This window comes from Platalea leucorodia, assembly GCF_965183815.1.
Source record: "Platalea leucorodia genome assembly, chromosome: 4".
NCBI classification, from domain to species: Eukaryota; Metazoa; Chordata; class Aves; order Pelecaniformes; family Threskiornithidae; genus Platalea; species Platalea leucorodia.
Genome location: NC_138826.1, coordinates 31521345 through 31548802, shown reverse-complemented (window position 1 = coordinate 31548802; position 27458 = coordinate 31521345). Strand labels below are relative to the sequence as shown.

The following is a 27458-nucleotide window of genomic DNA, read 5'->3' as shown; positions in this document are numbered from 1 at the left end:
AGACAAATGGTCACACTCTTAATGTGTGTTATATGCCAGAAGTGTAGAATACTCCTTTAAAAATGTAACACACTAATGTATTTTGTACAGCATCTGCTTTAGAAGGTGCCTTATTGAGTTTACCATGAATTGCTTGTTCTGTACACAGATTATGTCCAATGTATCATTTTTAAGTAAATAACCTTATTTTAGTACACATTAGTTATGTGTTTTGTTACTATAAGATTTTGCCTTAAAAATGTGTAATGACTTGGAAATCATAATACTGTAACTAAATAATTCCCTACTTTTTAATACCTCGTTTATGGTTTTTTTTTCCCCACAGTCTTTGAGTAAGTTGTTAATGATCACTTTTGTTGTTCAATGGTGTTCAGAATTATTTGGTGCTCTATAAGTTCAGGCTCTGTATTCCTTGGACTAAATTTGGGCACAACAGTAAAACCAATGTTTCCTTCTCCTGATTTTTATCCCTGTCTTATAGCAAAGCCAGAAGCAAGTCATAATTGAATAATTCTTTTATTTGAGCATATGCAAGTTCGCTACATGTTGGTTTTATCCATATAAATTTGCTTCAAGCTCTTCAGGTAAAAAGAAAAGATAAAGGAATGGGGGATTCTGTAATTGGATTTTGTTCCCTCTGTGTACAACATTCTTTTTGTGTAGTGATATCCAAATTAAGAGATTTGAGCTAATATGTGCTGTTGGTTACAAAATTATGCAGGTGCTTCTGTATAGCCTGCTAAATTCACTCTGTTTTTTATGATTCAAGCAAATGAAGACCAATCAAGAGGATATCTCATCTGTGAGTACACAATTCTATAAAACCTCAGAATTTATTTCCTCATTGCAGAAATGTATTGGCTACTACTTTCCCTAGAGTTCACTTTTAGTTTGCAAGCAGGAAGAAGTAAGATCAATTTCTATTCTCTTTTTGCCTTTGATCAGGAATAATCCTAGCTTTAAGGATAGTTTTTTATGGTAGCTAGAAAGTTTTGATCTCTGAGCATCTTATAAACTGTTATTGGAATATTACAAAGATAATTATAACACTTTTTTTTTTCTTCTGTAAAGTCAAGTGTTAAATTCTTGCATTAGAGTTCTGGAAAGTACAGTGGAAGACTAGACTGTATGTAGTTTTAAACCTTTTTTTCCTCAATACGTAATACCAGGAAATTATACTGCACAAAGATTTGTCTCCTTATGATTAGTATCTTGGCCAAGTAAGATTTTTCTTACGGTTGTGGCTATTGTGTAGTTTGTGGAATATCTTCACTGATTACACTGATCATGGTTGGACTGAAAACTGGGCATTTTATATTAGCGTTACAGGAGATAATGAAAATACCGTGGGTAACTGAAACTTTTTGCACCATTCTTTGTTTTGACAAGCACGTAATATTTTTTTTTCCCCGCTAATGATGTTCTTAAAATGACCACATGATGGTGCTATATCGTAACGAGATGAGGATCCTTTTGAAAAAATAGTGGGGGTGATAAATGAAAATAAATTGTACTGCCTGCTAATAATGAATATGAAAATGTTTGTATATGATTATTTTTGACCTCTATATAAAAATCTGGTATTGATAAGCTTGCACCAGTATTTAAGAACTGAAACAGCCATACACAGTGACATGTCTAAAAACCCCGCATGTATATTTTTGTGGGCAAGCGAAGGAGCATACTGAGTAGTTGGTGAGTTGAATCACAAGCTTTTAAATAAATTGCAGAAGTGTTACTAATTCCATAAACAATCAGATTTAATTCCATTAATTTCATTAATCCCTTCTGCAGCTTTATCTTTACCTCTCCCCAAAATACCACTTCAGTCTTTCTCACTGATAGTGAGTAGTAAGTCAATACCAGCTGTGAATCTGAGTCACGAGAGGACCACTACTGTGGGCTGACCGCCTCATGAATCTGGGTCATGAGGGGTGACCACCATGTACTTCAAAGACTGCCTTGATGTGGATATCTGAAATGGGTTCAGGTGAATCTGGTTGCAGAATTCAGGCACTGATGGATCTACAGAAAGTAAAATTGTTGATACACAATGGGTAGTTCCTTTTTGAGTAAAGTAAAGAGATCATCTTGGTAACAGAAACGAAAAAAACATTAGGAGACTTTAATTTTAAAATGTAAAGCACTATAAGCTACTGACATTCATAAAGCAGTAAAAGTTTCAGTAACAACGTGAAGGCATTAAGATGCAGAGCTTTTTTTATCTTTTTATAAAGCTTAGTGGTTTGATCTGGAAATCCAGAAACCTGAGCTATTGGCAACGTTTTCTGGCAGTTACAGGATTTTTGGGAAGTACTAAGAGAAGTTGGAAGCTTTTTTTTTTTTTTTTTTTTTTTTTAAATATGAGGCTCAGGCTGACAATATATCTATGTCTTGGAGTAAGCATACATGTTTCTGTGCGTATTGGTGCTTGGCTGAAACTGCCATCAGGCACGCTAGTCTAGATGGTCTGCTATGAGATAAACTGAAGCAACTTGTCTGCTCCTACAGACAACTCTCTTTTCCTAATGCCTATGGTCAGCTTCAGTTTGTTTTTCATGTTTGAAAATCCCCTATTCTTAATCTACTGAACCAGCCAATAGTTTGTTTTTTTTTTTTTAATTGTCAGTTAATCATCCTTGTCCTCTTGCCATTTTTGTGGCAAATTTTTCTTTCCGTTAGATCCTAATCTGGAGTTTGGTATCTCTTCATTAAAATGGTTTCCTCTAGTCTGTTGCCTAAAAATGCAGGTCATGGTGATGTGGCTGTGTTAATCTTACAAAATAACCAACAAACCAACCCCACAAAAAAACACAAACAACAAAACAAGTGTTTGTGGTGGGTTTTAAAGAAATTTATACCAGTAGTCAAATAGTTTGCTTGTATTTGAGAGGTGGTTGTTTAGATGGAATTTTATTAAAAAGCTGATGTATTCATTTAAAAAAAAAAAACACAAAAACAAAACAAAAACAAACAAACAAACAAAAACAAAAAAACAACCACCACAACCTAGTAGCTTAATCGTCTTTTCTCTTGTTGCTTGAGAAGCAAGTCAGGCTTCCTGGCTTATGCAGCCCATAGAATGATGTAAGCCATTATCTTTAGTTAATTTTTTGCTTCATAGTCTAAAAATGAGAGTGTTCCAGTCAAGTATGTCTTCTTTGTATATGCAGGTGGCTAACTTAAGCACATATTTGAAGAATACAAATATGAAAACATCTTTATATTAACGTTGTGTTCACTCTGGAGTCGATGATCTCTGAACGTGCCTGGCTTATTCAACAAAAGTAAACCCTGGTAAGCACAAGGATGCCAAACCTTTAAAAGTCCTATCTGGATGAACTGCTATCCTGTCTACTACCTACCATGTCCTTTTCCAAGTAGCTGTATGGTTTTTGTTCCAGTTGAAGTTTTCTGTCAAAGCTTTAAAAACAAGCAAAGCGTTTTAAAATATATATATACCTCCCCTGTCTGTATTGAAGTGTGGAACTTAGCTGGTAGCTGCAGAATTGGTGTGCACTGAAGATGGGGTGTTCCTTGAGCTACCCTGACTCAGGCAGCACACTTGGCTTGGCACTGTAGAACACTGCCACCACAAAAGCCCATAATTGGAGGACCACTGGTAAAAACACCTGGGTCACCCCAGTATAGTAGCTTTGTACTGAAGGAACCTAATCTTACAATTTGATGCTTTTCTTCCTTTTTGACATTTCACCTCTTCAAATTTTTCTTCTCTTCCTTCCTTCAGATATTTGAGCAATCTGTGGGACAGAAGGTGACACTGAGCTTGCAGGCACTTTATGCTGCCTGCCACAGAGCAGCGCAAGATGTGGCTCCATGCTAGATAAATGGGGAGACTTGGCCCGTTAATCTCATGTGAAAATCAGCATTGGCTAGGAGAGGATGGGAGATCATTTTTAGTCATTTGCTTTTTTGGATTTCTCAGGAGGGAGAGTAGCAATCTTTTCAGCGAGTCAGTAGCTGAAACTGCTTTGTAGCTTTATTTCAAAAGATACATATTGTCTGCTTGTCAAACTGCTGTCTTCCGTGTAATGTGTATTGGTACTGGTGTGGTTTTTAATAATTCTGTAGTTTAGTGTCGCTTAGAACACAAGTGGGTGGGGACAAAACACCTTAACAGCAGAATAGATTTCTGTTAGAAAATGCTACCTTAAAAGGGCATAAAATAAGTAATAAGAATTTACCTCTTTCATCAAAAACATTCTAAATGCATTTCATTTTGGCAAATTTAATTGTTTTATAAGTCATTAGGATAGACAAGGAAAAATACCACAATAATTGAACTTCTTTAAAATTAAAGCATTTGAGATATTTTATTTGACAGAAGAAAAGTTTAGGACATGACCAGACACGGTCATCTTGAGATTTTGGAAATTCAAAAAAACTCCACAGTTCAGAAATTCTACTCTTTGGTTTACTCTAATTATAAATTTATTTTATGTTCAACAATGACAGCAGACCAATGAGCTTGCCTTTTTGCTGTTAGTTTTATTTGCTTGCTTGCTTGTTTTTAAACAATTTGCTAAATGCTGAACTCTGGGCTGGATTCATGATATTCTTCAGGATTACCTTTAGAAATAAACTGCATTTTCACTAATATTCTTTGAATATTGTTGAGATGTTCCTAGTGTCTAAATGTAGATGTAGTTCATCTTAACAATGTTATATTGCTATTAAATTTTTGCAATGTAATTGAAATACAGCCCAGGCCCAGAAGCAAAAAAAAAAAAAAAAAAGGGCCGTTTCTAAGATCCTTGCTTACGAATACTAGCATAGGGTGCATAGGGTGGGTTTGATCAGTCTCCTCTGGTGTTCATGTAGTGCACAGATTGAAACATTGAATTGGATTGAGTTGCAGAAGTTTCTGAGACAGTCTGTGACTGACTGTGGGCCACACAGAACTAAGAGGGAAAATTGTCCTGGTTTCTTGGTTTTAAGATACTATTCACAAAATATGAGAGTTGATATGTACAGTCCTTCCTAAAATCTTTCCCTTGCCAGTGGTGGGGGTATTTGCCATGGGAGAATACTCTCTTGCCAGGGGAAAGGAGAATTTGTTTGTGTTATAAGTGAAGAATGTCCCACAAAACGTTTTTTCTACTTAGGTGCAATTCTCGCAATAGAAGGATTTGGGAACGTGTGTGCCGATACATTTGGAGTCCAAGCCATTAGTTCATCACTTGAAAGAAAATCCCATTGCTGCTCATAAGCAACTAATCAAAAGCCAAACACTTCCAGAAAAGAAGCATGAAGACAAATCTAGGGTAATGCTATGTTTAAACACATGCAGTAGGATTGAATACATCACAGATGAAGCAATAGTGAATTGATCCATTGCATCTATGGAAAGATACCAATAAAACAAAATGTCACTATTCAAGTTTTAAATATTAGGAATCCACCCATTGTTGTCCCAGGTGGACTCCGTTTCACTACAGAGCCCTGCAGCAATTCAAAGCATACTTTTTCCCCCTTCTCCATTTCTGCCATAGCAAAAGTAGTCATGGTGTTTCCATTTGGTGTTTTCCTCTGACTACTTGAGAGAGTTTTTTTGTACCCACGGCTAAAGGAGAGTTGTCCTAATGCTGGTCCTGAACTAAACTCCACAGAGATGACAAACAGGTAGACACCTTTATGCGGTGCTTTAAAGTAGCCGTGTTCAGGGAAATAGCTGTTTCCATAATTGAGGTAAGTTTCATTAAACCTCAGAGTTTTTTCTTTATCCTTGCCTTCCGAGAATCCCACATGGAATGCCACCAATGAGTCTGAAAAAGAAAGAGGAAAAGGATTTTAGCAGTGAGCACTCTTCTCTCCCCAGGATCATTAGGGTGGGAGATAGGATGAAGCCCCATCAGGCCTGATTTCTGTATGCTCCTTTGTAGAGCTAAATGCTTGAAATGGGCACGTGCCTGGGATTAAATCAAATGGTTTCCTGGAAATATCTGACGCACTACTCTTGGAAAAGTATAAGGCTGAGACCACCCAGGAAAAAAAAAGTAGCACTTCTTTGCTGTTCTAAAAATAAATTAGTTTGAAATACATTTTCTGCTTATTCAGTCTTAACTACAGTTTTGCAGCACAGATGCCTAAAGGGGCTGATTTTTGCTCTATGTTATATGTCCATAACAAGGGCTACAATCATAAAAGCCAGCGCTAAAGCTGTGGTGGTTGTAATTACCAGGTGGTTATGGCCACATGTTTACAGGGAAAGGGAACCAGCCAAGTGACAGTGAAGTATAAGCTGAAAACTTGTCTCTGAAGCTTAGCTGTAAAAGAGAGTGTGTGCTCTCTGGTCAGTCCTGCCTGTTCCACTTGTGCAAATTATAGCAGTTCATTTAATGTATCTGTCCACATTAGGAAGGATTTGGTGCTTTGAGTACGCTCCTTCCAGACTCAAATAACAGAGGAAAAAGAAGTAAGACCAGGAAACTTAGCACTCCCCATCATCTTCAAAAGAGAAAACTGCTACTACATTAACATGAGCATCTACAAACAAAATTTATGTTCTGAACATCTAAAGTTGAATTAGTTTGAGGCCAGTTTTCCAGCAGCTATACTGGGTGTAATTTTATTGGCCTCGAGCAAATTGCAGCAGCGTATCAACTTGGTTCTTACTCAAACTGCTTATTTTGATGGAGGAGGAGGATGTAAATAATGTCAGAATTTCTCCCTCCAGCATCCCACAAGATACTGACAGGTCTCACGACTAATATGCTGTGTGTGGAACTTACAGCAGGGCCCAGAAAGAAGCTAGACCTGCACTTGAGCAAGTAAAAGAAAAGAACCCACCTTTTTCCAAAAGTTCTGTCTGTACTGTATTTCTTCCACTTATCATTTGCATATTTTCTCTGTGCCTCTCAGGCTTTTTCTTGTCTCTTTGCTTATCGTGACCTTTCTGTTGCCTTCTCACTTTTCTGGTCAGCATTGACTGAATCTTTGTAACATCCAGACTTATATTTGAGGCAACTAATTCTTCATTGCTTCCAAATAGCTTTTTAAAAATCAGCAGATGTTCCTCCAGCTTCTGCTTGATGGTTGCTAAATCTGATGAGAGAATTTCCACAGAAATGTTGAGTGGCTCAATTACATTTGCTATTGTATGATTGCAGCAGAGATTCATGTCACTTCTGGATTCATGCCTCTTGATTGCCAGGCTCAGGTGTTTGATGTCATTCTTCAGAGTCATGATGTCATTATGAGCTGAGCTATCCAAGGAGTCATCTTTGGCAGCCTCATAGTTAGGTTCCATATGTTCTACGATGCTGCGTTGACTACTAACTTCATCTAGAGTAGAGGATGTTTGCATTTCTTCTTTGGGATGCTTAAGAGCTGTATGAGCATCATGATTTTTCTGTTGACCTCTCTCCAAGAGATGAAACCTCTTTATAAGAGATTCTAAAGTCACATTTTGTTCTTGGAGTTTATCTGAGAGATGTCTGAGAGATTCTTGCAGCTGAAATACTGATGATATTAGGATACTAGGATCTTCTTCAAACAAGACTTCCATAAATTCTTCTCCCAGTAAAGCCTCCAGTGCTGCTTCATGCCGCATGGCATCTTCCAAAAGAGAGCCGAAAGAACTATTGAGATACTTGATGTGTCGATGGATTTCTTCATCTTTCTTCTTCAAGAAGCCTATGTCTTCTGAAAAAGCCATAACTTGTGATTGAAGCTGTCTGTTTTCTTCTTGGCGGAGATTAAGGGACTGATAGATAGATGGAAAAGCTGAGGAGAGCTCTTCAATTTCGTTCCTCAAGAGATCTCTGAAAACTGACTCTAGGTGCTTCTTATCCTTTAAGTTTGATTGGGTGCCTTCAAGGGAATAAGTGATATTCTTTAAATCTTCCTCCAGTACATCAGTGTCAGAAGATATTCTCTGGCAATTACATTCCTCCATGTACCTCAACAGATCTGAATAGTTTTCCCGAAGATTTGAGAGAGTATAGTTGAGCTCTGATATCTGCCTTTCCATTGCTGCTTTGTTTTCTTCCATAATAAGTGATTTCTCCATTAAAGTTATTGTAAGATCTTCTGGCCTATACTTTGAGATATTTTTTTTTAACTCTTTAAACCACCTCTCTAAAACTGCAATATTCTGAAAGGCCACATCTGACTCCATGTAAAGTTCTTTAAGCTGCTTTGCATGCCCTGCCAGAATGTCATTTATTTGTCTGATGGTTGACTGGGTATTTTCATCTTTGGGACCATGATGCGAGGAGAGTTCTGTTAAATTTTTTTTCAAAGTCTCAAATTTATTTTCAAGATTGTTTTGCTCTTGTTTCATGTTTGCTATGCTGTTGTTCAACGCTAAGAAATGGGACTGCTGTATCTTATGAAACTTCTTGAGCTTTGTGTCAGTATCTGCCTTGATCATGGTGAGATTATAGTGAATACTAGCCTGTTGCATTTGCAATTGGTTCTCTAGATCTCTTTTCACCTGATCAACTTTCACTACGTTTTCTTGGACTTTTGAGTCAAACTTAGTTCCCAGCTCCTGGAATTCCTTCTTGGGCACGGTGCTCTCTTGGAATCTTTCTATGCTTTTCTTGTTGGCTTCCACGTCGTGGGACAGGTTTCTTACCATGTTCGAGAGGTTCTGTAAGCTTCTGTTGAAGCTTGCCCACATTGGGTTAAAATGTTTCCTTAGAAAATTCTCCACATGGGGAAACAAAACTTGCTGCAGAAGCCTTTCCTGTAGATCTGTTAACACAGTTTAAAAAAATTTATTTAATTAAATTTAAATTCTGCTTTTGGAACACATCTTAATCTGGCCAGGGTAACTCAAGTATGTGAATTTGGTTCATTAATTTGTATTGGAATTGCATCCATTTTTGCTCTCTTTAGAAACAACTAGCAGACCAAGGAATATCAGGGTATTTTTGTTTTCAGTTTTTCTTTCTGATCTGCGTAGTTTTACAGGGCCTATTGGCAGGCTGATAATTCTGCGTCAGACCTCTCACCTGAATTGCTCTGGTTCACTTCTAACACCATGCTCGTACCGTTGTTTTCAAATATTCTCTGTAAGTCACCTAAGTTGCTGACTGCTTGATGAATATCACTTTGAAGATCATCCAGTAATGCCTCATGATTTTGAATGACTTCCAACATTTCTCTTGAATCCACAGATGTTGACACTAATCACAAGATTAAAAAAACAAAGTCATGCAACGGAGTGCAGCGACCAGGCGACAGGTATTCCTACAAGACCTCTGAGAACACCTGTGTACTGCTTGCTCTGAAACTTTTGCACTGACAATTAGCGGGTTTGTTGATTTATAGCACCTAAACTCGTGGTTTCTTCACAAAGACTTTTTTTCAACAGTGATGAAAACCTAATGTATTTACATATTAACAGAAAGAACTTCAGCCATGCTAGCCGTGATGGCAGTAAAATGCTCTTCATTTAAAGTATCCCCATGCCATAAAAATGTTCTGGAATAATAACTCCTTTCAAGCCAATTGACTGAAAGGATAGCATGGTTTAACAACCCAGAATAAAAGGACAGGATGAAAGAGCAGTTGAGGTGTTTCACTAAGGAATCAGAAGCATAGGATGCAAGTGTCAGCTGACTCTTGCTGAGGGGCCCTTTAACTGATGTTATTCTAAATAAATACCTGCTAATTTGAGCTGTAGATTTCAAAGTGTACAGAGTGTTGCAGAAACTGGTATATCCCAACTGTGCCATCCTGGGGACCTCTTACCCTCCAGGGTTACCTTTGACATTTCAATGTAATGTTTTATAAACTTAAGTTCTATAAAGCAAGTGCATATTCATTCAGGGCTGAGAGCATAATGTAAAGAAGACTCTCTTTCAGGGCTGCAATACTACCCTAAAGCCAAATGCTAGAAGATACTTAACAACGCCGCAAGCCACACCATTTCCCCAGAGGGTAAGGAAAGGTCCTTCTTGGATACTTAGATTGGTAGGATAGAGTGCCTGAGATGTGAATCTGCGGTACCTCATAATAATAATCTCAAAGCTACTGGGTAGCTGCTCTAAAATAGCGTTTGAATAGGTTGTTTTTCTGGTAAGACTTCTGAGCATGGTATTCTTTCCTGTGAATCCACTTAGCAGAGCAAGGGGTTAAACATCCATGCCGTTGAAAGGTTTAACACTCTGTACCAGCTGGCATTCTCACCAGGTATCGCTGATGACCAGCCAGCATACAATTTTTGAAACTTTTGGATGCTTTGTCTAGAGTGTTCATGTAGTGTTATACCAAAAGCCCTCATTTATGTCAATAAATGTAGTTGTGTAAAAGATTTCCCAAATAATGCTTTCACTAGAGATATTGTCTATAGCTTATCATGGTAAAATTGCAGCTAAAAAATACATCTTTTTTTTTCTGATCTGTGACTGAGAGGTAAAAGAATGGCAAGCAAAATAACTTCAAGCACATACTGTGTTTTGAGAACTCCTCTTCTTCCCGTCCTTCAGTTTGATTTCCTGGCACCAGAATAAAATTGGGATCTGCAATTGAGATGTAATACATCTGTGAAACTGTTTTAAATGCAGAAATTATTACAGTTTAGCAAGGCACCGCAGGGCAATTTCATGTATAGGGTAACTCATGTGGAGACAGGCTTCTGCATTGCAGGTTTCTTAGGGAAAGAACATCTTGTCTGGAGAATTTACTTTGCTTATGTTACTGCACAACATACAACTTTGCATAAATGATAATGCTATGCAGTAGGGGTGGTTTTTTTAACTCATGCTGAGTTATTGCTCAGCAATTACAAAGTTACCCGAACTTTCTGATGGCACTAACTACAGTGAGTGATGCTGTACAAATGAGGAGATAAAGATGGAGCAGCTGGTTTTGGTCAATGAGTGTAACGAAGGAGAGACTAAACTAGAAGCAATGTATTTGGTAATATCTTTCCGACATTATAAATGAAGGTCAGGCTGAGGCATCACCTTAGAGATAAGTCTGTGAAGAAAATCTAAACCTACAGAGATAAAAACAGGAACTCCCATTTTATCCGTGGAGTCTGTTTGGGTAGGTGAGTTAGGCAAAGATTGTGTGAAAATTTTCACACAAGTGTTTGACGTGTTTGTTATGGTTGCCTTAATTACTAGGGGGAATTACCTTTTATCCGTTTAAATTCTCCTTCTACTTTTGGAGTATTATTTGCTAAATCCTGCCTATGCCATGAAGCACTCCAGTTTTTAAACCACACTGCCCCCCCCCCCCGTCTTTTAGCAGCTGCATGCGTCATTATTCAGCAGTGCAAAGCGTTGTAGGAGTTCATTCTATGTAAAGGCTATTGCTAGAGCTTCCACGGGCGTAACAGCCTGGGTTGTGTTCTTGTGTCGCAGGGCTGCTCCCCGCTCTAGGCACTGGTATCTGTGTGGCTGGGGTAAGCAGGGAGGAGGCAGCAATGCAGGCTGGAGAGTGAATGCTGCCTACCTTGTTTGAACTTGGATACGTTGTGATTTCCCTAGCCAGATGACTTCATCCTGTAAACTGACTGTAGGGGCATTTTACATACTAGTGTTGCTTTCTGATGTCACCAGTTTCTACCTGGAATTAGGCATTCCTAGATGGACTTGTATATCTGACAGGCCCCCTGGCAAATGAATACCTTTATCCGTGTGTAAAGCTTACAATGGAAGAATAAGTAGCTAATGCTATTGGCTACTAATTGCAGTTAATTACAGGTACTACTTGTTTCAAGTTATCAATGATTTCAGTCATAGCAGACCAAAGAAAATAAGGCACTGATTTTCAAAAAAAAAAAAAAAAAGGGGGGGGGGGGGGAAACAAATGGGCAAACATTTCTTGCAACTGTGACTAGCATAGTCATTAATTCTCATGCTTGTTCTCTAGCTTTCCTTACCACGCTGTTCACAGTCCTTGCCAATAAATCCAGGACAGCATTTCCACTGCAAAGACTTCAAAACCTTCTGTTTCACTTGATAGACTGGCTTCAGAGCTGTCCTGTACCTGGGGAGTAAGGGTCTGGGCATTAGATTGCAAGTTATTGTCAGCTGGCGTCTCTCGGGGTAAATTCACTGACTGTAGCAGCAGTCTGGTGCCAAGTGTGTCCTAGATGACTAATGCAGAACACAGTTAAGAAATTTGTCATAAACAGTATCACTGCTGCTTAGTAAAACATTTAGGCAGTCCACAGCAATTTTTTTCCCCTACATAAGATTGCTTTTCAGGACTACTCTCTATCAACGGGAGGTGCATGCAAATTCTTGCATGCAGACAGAATGTAACTGCTCTTCAGTGAGCAGGGCTCCAGGGGCCTGCTGCATGCTTTACTGTTCTTTGGCAGAGACTTTTTCCAAACATGCTGGCACTGATCTGACACAAGTCTGAGAAATGTCACAGATGGCAAATTTATGTAACTATCAGAAACGCAACTAATATTTATTGTAATAGAGTCCTTTGCAATCAAGTTTGTACTGAGCTTGAACTTCTGTAATATTCTCATGAGTTGTAGAGAAAGTTTTATTTTTAAACAAATATTCCAAAATGTCACTGGTACCAAGGAAGATACAAATTTGTTAAAAACTCCACTAGATATAATCATGAAACTTTTTTTTTTTGTTGAGAGAAAGAGAAATGAATTGTATTAACAAAGAACAAAAGTATTTTTGCCATCAAGTAACTACATAGATGTGAAAACATGTCAGTGAGTATTAAATATTATTTCAATGCAAAAGTGTATTGTGATTCAATGGCTCCCAACTTTAAAAATGTGTCAGTACCTTAAGGTACACTATTGGCTTTCACCAGTACTCTTTGGACAGCCAGTCCTTCTGAAAGAAGAGTAAGCACTTGGGCAATTGCACGTCTCTTAACTCCTGCCGTGTAAATGGTCTCACTGATGGCCACAGGCAGAGCTTTTTTAAGTTATGCGTGTGTATTATGACCTAAAAATCATGGAAAAGGTATGGTCTCTGTTTTTTTCTGAATAAACATGTGGGAAGATTTGAAAAATCGTTTAATCACCCTGTAGTCCTGTACTTGATGGCTTGGAAAAGCAGTTGTTCTCCCAGATTACTTAAATGCCTGATCACCTTAGGTACATAAATCAGACCCTACGTCACTTCAGTATTGAACTGGGTTGGTGCTTTAATTCTTTTCAAAATGTGTCATTAAATACTTTTGAAAATATCATTTAGATACTTCAGAGAAAATTATGTTGCCTTCATTGGTTTTGTTTAGGATACTTACATGATCTTCTGGCAGTCTGGTGCTCCATTTAGACAGGGCTGTTGGGAGTTGACAATGTACTTCTCCTTCATGCAGGCTTCTATGTATGTTACCAGCCGGGACTGCATGAAGGAACACCAGTTGCTAGTGGAAGAAAGACAGGGGAAAGGAATTTGAAGTAGGTCTTTTAAAGTCTCTGCTTGTAACGGTGCCAAGGAAGAGTGAAATGCAGAAGGGTCGTCGTTTTTTGGGTTTTTGTGGTTTGGGTTTTTTTTTTTTTTTTTTTTTTTTTTCATCTGGATGATGAGGAAAGTGGAAAATGCTTGCTAGCTTCTCCCTCCGCTCCCAGTTCATTTGTTTTCATTTGGGATGTTTATCTGAGTTTGTCACAAAGGGGTTGATTGTCTGAACTTTGATGCATTACTTCCATTTCCAGTCCTTTCATTTAACAGGAGAAATTTCCAACTCACGATAACCTGCAGGTTAATGTCGCTTTAAATGTCAAATTGCCTTTCTTGGCACGTTGCCATTTCAGATGCCTAATGACTGACTCATCAGGTTGAGGCAGACTGCTTCTGAAAACTTAATCCTACATAAACTCCATTAATAATCAGTGTCTTCCTAAGTATTACTTCTTCAAGGTAATATAGTCACTGATTGGATTTTATTAATTAGACTAGCTTTGAAATAATTTCTCCCATCATCTGCAGGAAAATAATATTGGAAAAATGAGGGCGGTTTTCTTGGGTTTTAGTTTTATGCTTATAGCAAGGACATGTGAGTTTTACTAGCCTGGTAAATATTCCAAGTCAGAATTATGTAGACATCTGTTAACCCCAGAGTGTAGGTGAGCCTCTTCATTTTCAAAAGTTTAAAGTTAAGACATGGAAGTGTACTGTTGGTTGAAGTTTGATGGTTAAGATCCAAGATCAGAAGTGACAGAAAATGAGGAGTAATAATGTAATGGGAAATTAAAAAATATGTGATGATTAACATCTGATCAATTAGTAATTGCAATTATTGATAAACTATGCATGCATTCAACACGCTATTTCAAATGGTGTGTTAACAGAAGTTCACCAGTTAAACACAAAGGGATCCTACCATTCTCTATGAATAGTGATGAATAGAAAAGGGATGTGTCAGCTTTGTTTCGACAAAGAAGCTATAGAGAGACAAGGGGTCCCTGCTCTCTCACTGTTTAACTCTGGCTACAAAACCCTCAGAGGAAGAGCCACTGAACCCGCAATTGCATTTTACGGACAACCTGTCTTAAAGACAGCCTGGGGCCTTGCGTTTCACACGAGTTTGGCTACGTATCCTGCCTATTGTAGGAGAGCACCTACAATGTGGTTATTTCTAAAACTGTGCACACAGGGCCATTAAGAAATTACAACATATCACTTAACAACATACTGATGTTAAAACATGCTAATCCTCTTCCTTAGGGAAAAGGTGGGGTTGAGCAGTTTGGAGAAAGAAATGGAAAAAATATATACCACCCTCACTGTTATAGCTAATTCACCTTAAATTTCCAGAGTGTTTCTATATAGACAGGTCCAAACAGGCTGCCAGGTTAACAGTTAACCTGACTGGTTCCTGTCCTGAGAAACAGAAGCAGGGATTGGATTTAGTTCCTCTTTTCAAATGAAGATGCAGTTTTTCAGGGATAAGGGGCTTACAGCAGCACACTGACTCGGGCAGCTCAGCCTCTGTGGTTTAGGCTCTGAAGCAGTGACCTTCCACAGACTGTGCCACCTGGGCATCAGGCAGGCTGCAGAGGACTCTATCTCCCCCAGTGACCCATGAAATCCAACTCTTCCCTTTGCAGCAGAACCTGCAGCTCCTCCAAACATCCCTTGATGCTCACTGGGTTGGGGCTGTTAACTATTCTGAACCAAAACACCAGAGTCCACAGTTGAAATCACAGTCTCATTTTCCAGATGGGAAGATGAGCATGAAATCAGTTGCAAAAGGGGTTTGAGACCTTCATTGCTCCTGCATGATAAAGCACCTGCAGAGGGAACAGTTCTCTAATTGTCATGAAATTAGCTGTCCTGGTTGAAGAGCACATGAATCTGAAACACTGAGCTACTCTGCTGTGTTAGATGTCTATGTGTCAGGTGTATTAGTGATGGCAAGAACTGGTCATTAGGGTTTGGGTTTGTGCGTTTTTTTTAACATTATTCTTCTTGATACTGCTGCTGGCAATTCAGTACTCAAAAGTTTGTCACTGGAAAGTTTGAATGCCCAAGAGTAAATCTGATGAGTGAGCAGGTGCTATTTTCACATGATTTGGGTTTTTCTCCCTCTGTCTGGCATCTCTAGGGGTCTGCTGTACTACCTCCAGTACAATAGCATCCACCATAGTCACAGCCATTACTATGAGCCTTAGAGCTTGCTGATGTCAATATGTGCAACATATCTGCTTAAATGAAGCCTGGGGAAAAATTAGAAATCATATTATATGCCATTATGCGTACTCTTAAATTCCTTTCCTATAAGAAATCAACGCTAGTTCCTCAGAAAAAAAGTAAAATCAAGCCTTAGACAGTACTAGTCGTGTCAGTTGGTGTGTTTGGAGAGATCAGGAGGTTCTTGTACTCCATGAGTTTGTCAGAGCTTGTGTTGTAATGGAGCAGAGCATTGTATGAGGGAGAGAGCCATGTCTGATAAAGAGCAGCTGAACTTTAGGCAGTGTATTTTTAAATGAGAAGACAGGAACCAAATCTCTGATAATCAGCATACGCGGAAAAAGGTTGCCTTTCTCAGAGAGTTGCAGAAGCAATGGGGAACTGAGTCCTGCACAAAAGCAGAAGCTGCGGCCACTGCGGCCGGGCCACTAGGAGAAGGAGAGAAAGCTGCAAGGAAGCTGGAAACATCACGAGGAAAGGGCAGACAGCCTGGGCTAGCTGGGAACAGTTCACCAGGCTTGCTGGGACATACAGAGCCTTTTCTGCTCCCCCGTTTCTTAAGGAAAATGTGATTGCGATTTCAGTCGCACCCGTGCAAACAAACCTCTTCATCTCTTAGAAGCAGGGGCAGGAATCTGGCAAAGCTTGTGCCTCTGGGAAAGCTGAACAGGAAAGCAGCCTGCTGCAGCATTGGCTGTGATTTCAAGCCAAAACAACTGTAGTTGTAAGGCCTTTGCAAATGACTGGGGGAATTTTTGTGCCTGTTATCGATGGGAGTCTTTTTTCCTATGGGACTGAACCAGAGGAAAAATCCACAAGTTTTTATTAAATCATTACTCTTCCAGAGTCAAACGCTCTGCTTGTGTCACTGGGCAGCTCAGTTAGAGCCAGCAGACCAACACATGCTCTGGCTGATGCCTGCCTCTGAGGTGTGCGTATGTCTGCCAGGCTTTATAAGGCTGCATCGCTTTCCAGTGGTCGATGTAAGATGAATAACTGTGAAACAGAGACCCAATTTGTGCTTGTAGTTAGGCTGTTCTCTCACATGTGCCTGGCAAGCCGTAACTGGGAATGGCTTTTCCCCCTCAAATACTCTTTTTTTTTTTTTTTTTTTTTTTTTTTTTTTTTCTCTGGGGGAATAAAGTGACGTTCTGCTGCAGGAGCTCGCTGGCATTGTTGCTAGGTGCAGTATCTTGGGTCTGCCTGCGGGATGCCTGCCAGATCCGGGCAGGAGTCTGCATTCAGTGTGGAAACCTCCTTTTAAAATAGGATTCTTTGGCTTTAGTGTTTTGTTCTTTCCTAATGAAAACATTCCACACCCCATGAATCATCATCTGGGCTGATTTGTTTTTCCCACCATACACAGCTCCCAAACAAGTCCTTTGAGTCATGTAGGCCATACAAATCTAAACCAAATGTTTACATGCATCAACACGTGTGTGAGCAAGAATGTGGCATCATATGACTGTGAGTACTTTTGCTATATTGCAGATGTAAACGTGCACGCAAATTTAATAGAAAATACAAGGATTCCCTTTCAAAACTTCTTAATGTGTTGGAGATATCTGGTGGGCTTCCTACTTGTAGAACGGGCTTATGTTGTATCAGAAATTGAATCAGTGGTTGATCCCAACTTGATGCTTGCTTTGGACAGTTGTTAGCGTTATGCAGAATGAACAGCATGAAAAAAAGGGGAATTAGATAGACTCTCAATAAAAACTTCCTTTAATGGTGGTCACATTTCTTTGTGTCCATTTTTCTTTAGTATCTGCTCACTAGTTCTTCCTCACTTGATCTTAAAAGCTTAATTGTGGAGCTGAAGTGGTACATAATATCATGTTTTGGCTTTGATAACAAGAACTTCTAGTGGTTTCGAGTTCCATGAAGCTTATCAAAATTTATTCTTTCATCAAATAAGTAAATAAGGCTTATTTTTCCCATCTGTAATGAGCTGCAATATAGATATACATGTGCCCAAAGGTGAAACTTTTATTGCAGTACTTTTTGCACATCTTGTCAAATGCTTCCTTTAAGGAAACTTTGATATCTGTTACTAAAAATACTCCTTCACTGTATTAACCTTGAGAGAAAATATGTCATTCTTTAATGTTAAGTGGAACAATTTAAAGGCTTATGAAGGCTTGATATAAAGTTCAGTGAGGCAAGCAGGACTTCTGCTGCTGGCACCAGTGGGCTCTGAATCAGGCTCTGAAGTTTCAAAGAGCTGCTCTTTCACAAATAGCGCTTTCTTTGTTCAGCTGGTTTCTGGGACACAGCAGCTTTGTGTTCTGTTTCTGCATTTTTTCCCCCTCTTTGTAATTATGTCGCTTCATTCACTGAATATATAACCAACTTAACACCCTCTGCTTTTATTCTCTTTAATACAGTTTCCTTTTGATGCAAGCCTCTGCTGCCAAGAAGAGAGGAGAAGAAAGAAGTTGCTCATGTGAGAAGAGCAGAAGAGCTTTCTCTCCAGTCTGGTGAATGGTAAAGTTTATAACAATACTGCAAGTTAGAGCAACACTTAAGGAAACCCTAGCAAATCCAGGGCTACAGATGTTTCATTTGTTCTATTCCTTTTCCTGTTTTACATTCCAAGTAAGTTAATCCTTTTTTTTTTAACCAGGAAAGAGAGTATCTGAATAATGTTCTTTACTAGACTAGGTGTTTTTTTCTAGGTTTTCTTCTAATCTACTTATTGAATAGAGTCTTCACATGAATAGAGTCATCCATTTTTGCCTTATTTTGACGCGTGTTCTTTTGTCTGAGGTTAAATGCATTGATGACGAGGCATTCTGCATTTAAATAAGATTCAGAAACTTTAGGTTAGCTCAAGCTCCTTTTATTTGAACTTTTTGGGGTCTTTAAACTAAAAACTGATCTTGCAATGTTTTTTTCTTATGTTAGATACTACTTCTGCTTTTACTGAAACATTGCAAAATGCAGGTGGTGCTATCTCTGGTTCTAGGATTTGGCTGGCCCACCTTATATCATAGCAAACAAAATAAAGCCCACAGAACTGGGAGATAAAGCAAGATGGCTGATCTGCAGTAATTATCACTCTGCTCAGATGAACATGGGGTAGGTTCTTTTCATACAGCACTACACCAACAACTGCAGCATGATAGTGAGTGTGAGTAATGCCCCCCAGCTCAGCTGGCTACTTACATGCTTTATTTTTCTTAGTTACATGTTCTTATGATTGGCACTGCAATGCATAGTTTTAGGCACTCCCTAGGTCAGTGGAATTTTTGCCTGAACAAAAGCTTCAGGGCTTCAGGACATTGTTTTCATAAGTTTTGGTGTTCTTTTGGCTGTAGTAGCACAGCTGAGTTGTCCTTCTCATCGGTTTCCCCAGGTTTTTATTGTCAAGGAAGCCAGTTTCTATCATTGCTTTGAAAGCTCCTGTCCAGCCATTCCTGTGTCTACCACTGACAGAGCACAAAACTTTGCAGGTCCATGACGCTTTCCTTTTCTATACAGTGCAAAAGGCACCAGATAAGCAATTATTGCTGCTTAAATGTGCTACAAAATTACAATAGAGGACTATTCCCTCCTAATTTAAACAAGCAATTTTGCACTAACTTGTGCAGAACAAGTCCTGATTCATACCAGTTGAAGCGGCAAAGAAGTATAGGGCTTTAGCTATGGTGTAATCTATGCTCTGTTTCTCCCACAGTGCAAAATTCTCACCGGCCAGGAAAAGCAGCCTCAATAAAACAGAGGTAAAAGATCATATTTAGATTAATCTAAACTAGGACTATGCATGTCAGTTTTAAGACAGATGTATATTTTTATTCATTATGGAATGCAGAAGGTATTCATGTTGAAAAATGTGCTAGCACTCCAAGGGAACACGGTGTGCCACTGGGTTTTTAATTAGCAGATAGCGAGTGATTGCTGGTGGTCTATCAGTGAATTCTCCAGCTCCTCCTGAGCAGCCAGTAGTCCTGTATTACAATCAGAAAGCAGAAACTCTCATATTTTTCTGTCTTTCCTTAGGATGAGTAGAGCTCCCTGTCAGGCAGGGTCTGGGATCTTCCTGTGAGTCATCCCAGAAACCACCCTGCTTTTCACTGGGGTTTAAGCAGACTGATTGATTTGCAGTTTACCTTAAGAAGCTGGGCTGAAAAGAGTGGCAGTGGTAGTTTCAAACATGTGGATTTCCATACAGTGCTGGAAGCCTTCCAGAGCCCTGAGTAATGCTTGTTGAATGCCACTTTTATTCCAACAGTAGTGCCAGTTAGTCTGTTATCAGCTGGGACTTGTCCTGCAGAATGTCCTAAAGACTTAGTGCAGTGAAGGCTTTCTGAGCAAACCCAGTCCTGAACCTGGAGCCTCACTGGGAGCAGGAGCTCCAGAGAAAACAGGCTTGCCTGGGAGCTGGTTTTGAGCCAAATCCAACTGTTGTATGAGCTACTTCAGAGAAATAAATGCAAGAGGTTTTTCCTCTTCACAAAGCACCCACAGCTATTACCTCATTTATATTATCCTCCCCACAATAGAAGCTCTACAGCCCACTCAGAGGGCAGCTTACACTTGGATTTCGTCTTTTGATTCCTGCAGACTGAAGTTCACCCCTACTATAGCACACTCACTCCTTTGTCAGACCTTGTCTTGAAGCAGGAATCGCAGCCAGTGGCCGCCTACTAGCAAAGCTGTGCTGATGCCAATGAGTCCAAAATGCATGGGAAGACAACCTTCCCACATGGCATGCGCTCAGGTTTGCCCTGATCATGTTTTGGGCATGAGTGTAATTTTATTCGGGGTTGGCCACCCATCACTTGTTCAAGGGGTGTTGACCCCTCATGAGTAGGAAGGCATCGGATCCATGTGGTAATAGTGCTGATGGTGGTTCTGTGGGTATGCCGAAACAAGAGATCCCTTGCTATCTGCTGAAAGAATGAGTTGCTGTAGCTCGCATTAATGAGCTGTGAAATAAAACAATCCTTCGGGTACAGAACGTTCAATAACTCCTGTATCGCATGCAATGAAGCTGTGTCATTTGCAGCAAATATGCTAATAGGGAGCCATTCCAAATATCGGAGAATTTCCTAAGGTCCTGAAAGGAGCCAAGTGCCTGACTTTGATAGGAAACCATTGCTTCTGTTAATGAACTTGGCACTGTGAAAGCTATTGTTGAGCATTCAATGGCCATTCCACTAGTTTGCAGGATGTCAGGGGCTGAAGATCACATTTAGCTGCATTTCATCCAAACCTGTTTTATTTTAAGTGTACGTTCTATGCCCCTTTGTTGGGAAATTTCAGTATCCCATAAGCCTCTTAAGAAAGTCCCTGTCTAGTTTTGAAGAAACAGATGAGTCAGTGTGAAACCAGTCTTAATTAAATAAATGGATGTTTTCCTGTAAAAGTGGACAAAAAAAATAAGCTATTAAGGTTGAGCATTGTTCTGACTTTCCCTAGAATAAGACTGATTTGGCTTTTCTGTGCTTGTCTACACTTCGGAGAATAATTGTTCTGTATTTTGACACCTTGGGTAATTGCAAAAAGAAGCCTGTTTCTTTGTGGCTGTCTCAGTGCGAAATTAGAGGAAGAGGAGTGTGTTTCAGTGAGATAACACACCTGGCTGACATCAGGAAGCCTTCCTCTAATTAAAGGTGACTTCACAGAATCATGTGTCCAAACCTCAAAATAAATGTCGTGGTTTAACCCCAGCCAGCAACTAAGCACCACACAGCCGCTCGCTCACTCCCCCCCCGGTGGGATGGGGGAGAGAATCGGAAGAGTAAAAGTGAGAAAACTCATGGGTTGAGATAAAGACAGTTTAATAGGTAAAGCAAAAGCCACACGCACAAGCAAAGCAAAGCAAGGAATTCATTCACTACTTCCCAGCAGCAGGCAGGTGTTCAGCCATCTCCAGGAAAGCAGGGCTCCATCACGCGTAACGGTTACTTGGGAAGACAAATGCCATCACTCCGAACGTCCCCCCCTTCCTTCTTCTTCCCCCAGCTTATATACTGAGCATGATGTCATATGGTATGGAATAGCCCTTTGGCCAGTCTGGGTCAGCTGTCCTAGCTATGCTCCCTCCCAGCTTCTTATGCACCTGGCAGAGCACAAGAAGCTAAAAAGTCCTTGACTGGTGTAAACTCTACTCAGCAAGAACCAAAACATCAGTGTCTTATCAACATTATTCTCATCCCAAATCCAAAACAGAGCACTCTACCAGCTACTAAGAAGAAAATTAACTCTATCCCAGCTGAAACCAGGACAATACATTAAAGTAGTTGTTAAGGATTTACTGTTTACTTATGCTGAAGATTTCTGCCTTTCCTATTTATAGTTCAGGTGGTGGGGTTTGGGGATTTTTTTGGTTTTGTTTTTTCATTTTTTTGCATGCACGTTGTAATTGTAAGAAAAATCCCAACAGATGGCAGGCTGAGTGTGTGTGTGTGGATTAAAGAGAAAGAAGGAAGACTAAACCACCTACTCAACTGGAGGGCAAATCGAAAATGTGGACTACTTGGCAATGATTACACTTTTGGAAAAAAGAGAAGTTCTGTGAGGCTTTGTCATAGATGGGGAAACCAGCATTAGTTGCTTTGCTCCTTCCCATCTCATCACCGCAGTCCATTTCTACCTTACTGTGTGAGCCAGCCATTTGGGGACCAAATTTGTCAGTGTGGTTACTGAGGGCAAAAGTTAAAAATAACCTCTGCTTTTTCCTAAGATTATTTTTAACCTGGAACATTTAAGTGATCTGGTTTACAGTGTTACTTGGCAGACAGGTCAGGCCAGCTGAGGGTACAGGTGGCTTTGGGTTTTGCTGTCAGAGCTAGCATATGATGGGATCGCACCTTTTAGATGCTTCTTTTTTTTTCTTCTTTTTTTTTTTTTTTTTTTAATGAAATGTGAACACTAGGTGCATAAAATCTGAGTTGTCAGCCTGACTGTTCATGATGTTGCAGGCACATGGATTAGATTAAAGCTAGCCGGCTGTGATTCTGCTCAGTGCTGAGAAAAGATAGGAGCCTTGGGCTACAGTGCTCCACTAATGGTGCTTCAGTGCATTGCTTGATTTGAGAAATAATTGTTTGTAGGGAAAGAAAACAAGTCCTTCTGAGTGTAATTACAGTAGAGGTCTTTCCATGGATCTGAGATCAACAAAGGTAAGTCCATGGCAAAGGTATAGAGAAGATGGCTTGTTCTTTCCAGGGCCAGGGAAACTTTCCTTTCAAAGGCTGGGTCACCATGTTCCTGGCCTTCATACAGCCGCATGGAGGAGGACGACGTGTGTGTCCAGTTCTGTCTGCCCAGGTCTGAATTGTACAGCCTAAGGGAGGGCACACAGCTGTATACTTATGTGACCCTCTCCTTCAGCTCCCTTGAGGCCAGCTCATGTGTCATTACCAAGTATTTGATGGAAGCGGCTCTAAAGAAAGAAAAATCTCCAAGGTGGCTTGTCAGTTTAGGACTAGTTTGCGCAAGTTATCGGGTGTGTCATCCACATAGCAATTGTCAGGATAACAATAGTGATGTATTATCTCCTTGACGTATTTATTGTTCCTTTCAATATGACTTGATCAGACAGCAGTTGAATTGGTTACACCTAGTGGTAAGTATTAGAGTAGGTGATGAGCTAAGATAAAGTCAATGAAAGCTCTTATTTGATATTTGCTGGATCGCTTCTAGAACTTCCACATATCTGGTCATGTCCCGGGCACTTTTTCAAGCCTCACTTTAGCTGCCTGTATCCACACACAGGAAAGCCACTGGTAACAAGAGTGTTCCCATGAAGTTCTGTGTTAGGCATCTGCTTTATATGGGAAATGAAGAGTGCAAATGTATTTATTACTTATTTGGGGTATTATGCATTGAGCATTTATGAAATCCAGAACCAGTTTTTACTGTTCTTGCTCTTCATCTCTCATTGCTAAAACAAATGCTAATACAGTCCAGCAATTTCACAGTACAGATCTCTTCATGTACTTGTGCTTTCATTTCCCTTTTTAATTCTGCAGAAAGTTTGGGTACACATGGATCCATTTACCTCTGCCACAGAATAAAATATCTAAAGTCAAATCAATCAGCTCATATGAGGTACAGCTGCTGGGGAGGAAAGAAAAACAGATTATTTCCTTTGGAAAATTGCCCCCCCCCCCTTTTTTTTTTTTTTTTAATTTTGTAACCCACAAGTACAAACACTATATAGAATCATAGAATACCAGGTTGGAAGGGACCTCAAGGATCATCTGGTCCAACCTTTCTAGGCAAGAGCAGAGTCTAGACGAGATGGCCCAGCACAATGTCCAGCTGAGTCTTAAACGTGTTCAGTGTAGCGGAGTCAGCCAGTTCCCTGGGGAGATTATTCCAATGGCTGACTGTTCTCATTGTGAAAAATTTGCCTCTCGTGTCCAATTGGAGTCTCCCTGGGAGTAACTTGTACCCATTACCCCTTGTCCTCACCATGTGACTCCTTGTAAAAAGGAAGTCTCCATCCTCTTTGTAGCTCTCCTTTAAGTACTGGTACATGGTGATGAGATCACCTCTAAGCCTCCTTTTCTCAAGGCTGAACAAGCCCGGCTCTTTCAGCCTATCCTCATACGGCAGGCTTCCCAGACCCTTGATCATCCTGGTGGCCCTTCTCTGGACCCCCTCCAGCCTGTCCACATCTTCTTTGTATAGCGGGGACCAGAACTGTACACAGTATTCCAGGTGTGGCCTGACAAGCACCGAGTAGAGAGGGATGATGACTTCTTTATCTCTGTTGGTGATGCCCTTTTTGATGCAACCCAGCATCCTATTGGCCTTCTCGGCCACAGCAGCACACTGTTCACTCACGTTGAGCTTCCTGTCCACCAGGACCCCCAGGTCCCTTACTTGTCCACTTTGAACATGCAGAGCTTCTCTGGTGCATTCAGATACAAGCAACAGCTGAGATACTAGACAGTTACCTAGTTCTTCCTCTAAAGAATAGTTGAAACAAAAGGATTATTATCTATGCATTTCTCTTTTTTTAGAAAGTCACCTAAAGGCCAGTGAGTTCTTACTGATCTTCTTATTTTAAAACTCTTATTAGAATAATCTTGTTATTCTGAGAGGAATTCATTAGTGAAGTAACATATCCAAGCATTTGACTGGAATCTAATGAGTCATTTCACCTCACATGCTGAAACAGAAACCAGAGGATTCTGTCTGACTAGTTACTAGTTGTGATAGTCTCAATTATTCAAATAACTGCAATAAGAAAAGTAATAATCTAAATCAAAAAAAATCTGAGGCTATTTTGTGACAGCCACTATTCCTAATACATAAGGAAAATAGCAACAAGTTGGAAAAAAAAACATATCATTTTTGCTAGAAAATAATGAGTGTCAAAACTTTGTCTCAGAGACAAAGTTACCGTAGATTTTGTTTGTTTGTTTCCTAGTTCTGAAAATAAAGTATTTTCTTATTTCAAAAGCAAAGTAGAAGCGGGACATAGTATTCTCTACCACCCTGGGCTTTTTTTATGGCTTGTCTTTATCTCCCTGTATCTCTTAATTCCTGATTAACTCCTGATGCTTTTCTTCTTGCTTTCCCCTTTAGAGATATAAGCCCAGTTTCTTAATGTTTTTTCCAGGGTGTGTGTCACACTTGTAGGGAGCAAATACCAGATCCATGACAACTTCTTGTCTATGCATAGCAGGGTGCTCCAGCCGTGAGCACCTGACATGCACTTGAGGGCTTCAGGCTCTGAACGTACATTGCTTCAACCATTTGCAATGACTTTTAGAAACTGGAGTGCAGTTACAAGGGGAGCCATGCTGTCCCTTCTTATTCGCGCTCTCTCCCCTTGCTTTTGGACATAATTCCTCTCAATGTCTCAAATTTCTTTCATAAGACATACCAGCTTCCTGGGCTTGTGTGCACTACAAATGTGATAGCTGTAGCAAAAGAACAAATACCTTAAAGCTACTGCCAGGCTAGATTTTCATTGCCTGTAGTCATCAACATAGCTTTATAATTGGGAAGAATGTTATGATTTGACTCATTATGCAACTATCTCCATAAAAGGCGGAAGTATTTCTCTTCTTGGGAGGAAATTAGGATGAGTAACAGCTAGTGCTGAGCTGAATTACACAAACTGGTGCTGAAAAAAGTTCCATAGCAAAGGAAGAAATCCCTATTAGGACAGTATATTACAGCATCTTGTTGACCTTACGTGCACTTTTTTACACCGTTGAATTTTCATAGTACTTATAGTTTTCAGACTGCTTTTGGCATTTCAACCAGCAATCAAATGATTACCACCTTGCAGTGTAACGTGGAAGTCCAGAGTACCACTTAGGCTTTGTTTTCCATCCTCTGACAGTGTCTGAAATGCATTAACCAGGAGTTGGTGAATTAGCAGTGCATGTCATTATCAAATGCTGCCCATCAGGAAACTGGAAGTCAACACTTACAGGCTTTAGAAAATGACTTAAGGGTAATGGTGGGAGGTACAGATTTGTGGGAAAATGTATGAAAGGCAACAGGGTTTTAATACACTCACCATGCTACGTGCAGGAGGGAGGCCTTAATTTTGCATGTAGATGAGACTAGAAACAAGATTGCATACTTCAGTTTGCGTGAAAGGGAAGCATGACATGAGCAAGGTTTTGTAGTCTCTTTTCATCTCCCTTTTTTCCTTTCCTCAAGAGCATTTAAAGGGAAAAACACCAGGGCATCCTAAAGCACTGAGCTGTGAACAGCACTCACTGTGCTGCTGTTTCAGGTCTCCCAAACAGGGCTCTGCAGTACCTATCCATCAGGGCTATAAAAGATTCATTCACTGTCCTGCTTGGTTTTCATCTGTTTTAAACATTTAAAGACCTACTTACGTGCCCTGTAAAACTTATAAAAATCATAGCGTTTGGAAATCTTTCTGGTGAAGTACATGCCTTTTCCACTCAGACTGGCTACTCATCTGCTATAGATTACCATGAGAAGCATTTCACTGTCATGAAAACCTTTGAAGGGGGTAAATTTGTAGTAATTTTCATGCTTATTATTATTCCTTACTTTGTTGTATTTACTCCTCATTATTTTTATTTTGCTAACATCCCACCATTCTCTTTCCCTCTCTATTCCCAAGGCCCAAGACTGCAGCCAGGCACATTCCAATGATGGGCAAAGGTTGTCACGATCAGCAAAAATAATCAGCGTTTGTTTGTGATGAGAAAAAGTCAGTAAATTAATTTCATCTAGTTCTGCTTTGCCAGAAGTAATGTTTTGTTTTATGGTGCTACAGAAGAACTGGAAGGCTTCGTATCTGCCAGGTGTGTCCAGAGACCTAAGCCCATTCTGCCGTCTCGGGCTAGGACAAAGGGCCGGTCCCATCTGTGGTTTCATCCTCCACAAGCAATTTAGCTTTCTGTTTCTGTAGTTAAAACATTTTAAACCCTCCTGTTTGGATATAGATTGATCCCTAAAATCCAATATCTTTTCATGAGAAACTTCTATTGAAAATGGTTCTTTATCAGCAGATTATAAAGGTATCAGGCAGGATTGCCCTATCATTACATGCAAGACAGACACGTTGGGGTACTTACCCATTTCGGGACTGTGGGCTCGCAGCTTCAAAATCTCTCTCTTCCTGATGTGAGGAGATCATACTTGAAGGATAATCTTGAGTATCCTCCCTAAGCCCTTCTGCCTCCCAATAACCTTCTTCCTTGCGTGACAGAGGAGCCCTCTGGGGATATGTAGAGATCTCATAAATTCCTGGCTTGTGCACTGAGCCATCATGATATCCATGATGGTCCGAGTGTTTGACCAGCCTTGCCAAACCTATTGTATTCCAGATGAGTAGAAGCTTCACTAGCATCGTGGGTTTTTTCCCCACCCAGTTACACCTGTCTCTTGTTCTCT

The 27458-nt window shown here is 39.9% G+C and overlaps 1 protein-coding gene across 2 annotated transcripts; it reads right to left on the bottom strand.

The window, feature by feature from the left end:
• Positions 1–542: 542 nt before the first annotated feature.
• On the bottom strand, positions 543–27458 carry MMRN2 (multimerin 2). 2 transcript variants are annotated; one of them, XM_082309603.1, is made up of 7 exons: positions 27140–27458; positions 13213–13335; positions 11864–11970; positions 10425–10493; positions 8982–9155; positions 6811–8721; positions 543–5786 (listed from the first exon to the last, which is right to left on the bottom strand). In XM_082309603.1, exons 1-7 carry the CDS (start codon positions 27412–27414, stop codon positions 5398–5400), a joined length of 3048 nt encoding a protein of 1015 aa, XP_082165729.1. In that variant the 5' UTR covers positions 27415–27458; the 3' UTR covers positions 543–5397. The 2 variants fall into 2 exon arrangements, with proteins under 2 accessions (XP_082165729.1, XP_082165730.1); XM_082309604.1 differs by lacking the exon at positions 8982–9155.